We start from the raw sequence: 2,968 nt of genomic DNA, 5'->3' as shown, positions 1-2,968 counted from the left end.
GATGCCGGGGTGGTCTACCCTATTGCCGATAGTTCTTGGGTGAGTCCGGTTCAATGTGTACCGAAAAAGGGAGGCATGACCGTAATTGAAAATGATAAAAATGAGCTCATCCCAACAAGAACGGTGACCGGCTTGGAGGGTGTGTATGGATTACCGGAAGCTCAATAGTGCAACATGCAAAGACCATTTCCCTATGCCTTTTATTGATCAAATGCTTGATCGGCTAGCGGGAAGGTCATTCTATTGTTTCCTTGACGGATATTCCGGCTACAACCAAATCAACATCGCATTGGAGGATCAAGAGAAAACAACATTCACTTGTCCCTATGGAACTTTTGCCTTTAGTCAGATGCCATTTGGTTTGTGCAATGCTCCGGCTACCTTTCAAAGATGCATGATGTCCATCTTCTCCGACATGGTGGAGGATTTTCTAGAGGTCTTCATGGATGACTTCTCGGTAGTAGGTGACTCTTTTGAGCATTGTCTTAACAATCTTAGACAAGTGCTTAAGAGATGTGAGGAAACCAACCTTGTGCTAAATTGGGAGTTCATGGTGGATGAAGGCATCGTATTGGGGCATAAAATTTCAAAGCATGGCATTGAGGTTGACCGGGCTAAGGTCGAGATTATTTCCAAGCTTCCTCCACCTACTTCGGTAAAAGGTGTCCGAAGTTTCTTGGGGCATGCCGGATTTTATAGGCGGTTCATCAAGGATTTCTCCAAGATTGCAAATCCTATGTGCAAACTCCTTGAGAAGGACGCCAAATTTGTGTTTGATGAAAAATGCCTCAAGGCTTTTGATGAATTAAAGCTAAGGCTCACCACGGCACCTATTATTGTCACACCCGATTGGTCTCTTCCTTTCGAGCTCATGTGTGACGCTAGTGGTGTAGCTATTGGAGCAATGCTTGGCCAACGTCACAACAAGGTTCTCCACCCGGTCTATTATGCAAGCAAGACACTCAATGGGGCGCAAATGAATTACACGGTGACTGAGCAAGAGCTTCTTGCCATTGTTTATGCCTTTGAGAAATTCCAGGCATATTTGTTGGGATCCAAATTGATAGTGTACACGGATCATGCTGATCTTCGCTATCTTATGGCAAAGAAGGATGCAAAGCCGCGGTTGATTCGATGGGTTTTATTGTTGCAAGAGTTTGACTTCGAGGTCAAGGATCACAAGGGAACTCAAAACCAAGTAGCGGATCACTTATCAAGGCTTGATGAAGCAGGAAGACAAAGGGGGGATCTTGAAATCAATGATGCATTCCCGGATGAACATATCTTGGCATTATCTAGCACTTTTGCTCCATGGTATGCCGACATTGCTAACTATTTGGTGAGTGACCTTATTCCGGAGGGATTGGAGTCTTATCAAAAGAAGAAGTTCTTGAGAGATTGTCGGCAATATTATTGGGAAGAGCCATACTTGTTCTGTGTTTGTGCCGACAACATCATTTGAAGAAGTGTTCCCGAAGAAGAAGTTATACCAATTCTAAAAGCATGCAATGACTCGCCGGTTGGGGTCATCATGGGGGTAATCGGACGGCGGCTAAGGTTCTTGAATGTGGTTATTATTGGCCTTCCATCTATCATAATGCCAATCAAATGGTCAAGGCTTGCGACCAATGTCAACGACAAGGTTCAATCTCCAAGAGGCATGAAATGCCAATGCACTTTGTGGTGGAGGTAGAGATCTTCGACGTATGGGGAATCGACTTTATGGGTTCCTTTGTAAGTTATTGTGGGATGAAATATATCTTGGTAGCTGTGGACTACATGTCCAAGTGGGTTGAAGCAGTTCCCTTACCAAACAATGAGGCAAGGAGTGTGACCGCCTTCTTGAAGAAAAACATATTCACTCGGTTTGGCACTCCTAGAGCCATTCTTAGTGACGGTGGATCTCATTTCTGTAACAAGGCTTTCTCGGGGCTACTTGAGAAGTATGGCGTCAAGCACAAGGTGGCCACACCTTATCATCCACAGTCAAGTTGAGGTTTCCAACCGGGAGATCAAGAGCATTCTAGTAAAAACTGTTAACGCTAATAGGACCGACTGGTCAAGGAAGCTAGATGATGCATTGTGGGCATACCGCACGGCATACAAGACTCCCATTGGCACTTCTCCTTATCGGTTAGCCTTTGGTAAAGCATGTCATCTACCCGTGGAGTTGGAACACAAAGCGATGTGGGCATTGAAAAGGCTGAACTTAGACTGGGCTAAAGCTGCAAATTTGAGGTTAACACAACTCAATGAAATTGAGGAATTTCGGTTCCATGCTTATGAAAGTGCAGCTGTTTACAAAGAACGGATGAAGTTTGTCCATGACAAGAAGATCTTGAAAAGAGAGTTCAAGGCGGGTGATCTGGTCTTACTCTTTAATTCGAGGCTCAAATTGTTTCGGGGCAAGCTTAAATCAAAATGGTCCGTCCCATTCAAGGTGGTAAATGTATCTCCTTATGGAGCGGTGGAATTAGAATCAACGGATGGGTCCCGTACATTCAAGGTAAATGGCCAACGCATCAAGCATTACTTGGGCACTGATGGAGAAAAACATTTGGTGGAGCAGCTGGCTCTCAAAGATGGTCCATGCCCGACCATTGAGTGAAATCAAAAGAACATCAACTTCGTCGTGCCGCGACGTTAAATCAAGAGCTTCATGGGAGACAACCCATGTGTGGTAACACGCTTTTGTTCTTTAAATTCTTCATTTTTTTTAGATAGATTTAGTTTAGCAATTTAATGTGTGTGTTAGAGTGCAGGGGGTTCAAAAGATCTCAATACGTGGTAAGGATGCATAAAAAGGGAAGAAAAACCAACAGGTGAAGTATGTTGCACAGATGCGGTCGCATTTTCACAATGCGGACCGCATTTTGACCGCAAACCTGAACAGAACGTTTGGTTAAAATGGAGGTCGAAAATGCAGTGTGGTGGTGCATTATGCGGTCCGCATTTCACCTATGTGACC

The 2,968-nt window shown here is 44.4% G+C and overlaps 1 protein-coding gene across 1 annotated transcript; it reads left to right on the top strand.

Moving 5' to 3' along the window:
* The first annotated feature begins 1,608 nt into the window (after window positions 1-1,608).
* LOC109221703 (protein NYNRIN-like) lies at window positions 1,609-2,608 on the top strand. Its single transcript, XM_019386168.1, has 2 exons — window positions 1,609-1,943; window positions 2,050-2,608. Exons 1-2 carry the CDS (start codon window positions 1,609-1,611, stop codon window positions 2,606-2,608), a joined length of 894 nt encoding a protein of 297 aa, XP_019241713.1.
* Window positions 2,609-2,968: the final 360 nt, after the last annotated feature.

Source organism: Nicotiana attenuata, unplaced genomic scaffold (genome assembly GCF_001879085.1).
Source record: "Nicotiana attenuata strain UT unplaced genomic scaffold, NIATTr2, whole genome shotgun sequence".
In the NCBI taxonomy this organism is placed as follows: domain Eukaryota; kingdom Viridiplantae; phylum Streptophyta; class Magnoliopsida; order Solanales; family Solanaceae; genus Nicotiana; species Nicotiana attenuata.
The sequence above is the reverse complement of the archived record's forward strand: the minus strand, read 5'-3'. Positions and strand labels throughout refer to the sequence as shown.

Bases quoted from the DNA above. Each gene is read 5' to 3' on its own strand.
- LOC109221703 (XM_019386168.1), top strand. From the start codon at position 1,609: ATGGTCAAGGCTTGCGACCAATGTCAACGACAAGGTTCAATCTCCAAG. The intron at 1,944-2,049 runs GTATGGCGTCAA...TAACGCTAATAG, and splicing joins TTCTCGGGGCTACTTGAGAA to GACCGACTGGTCAAGGAAGC.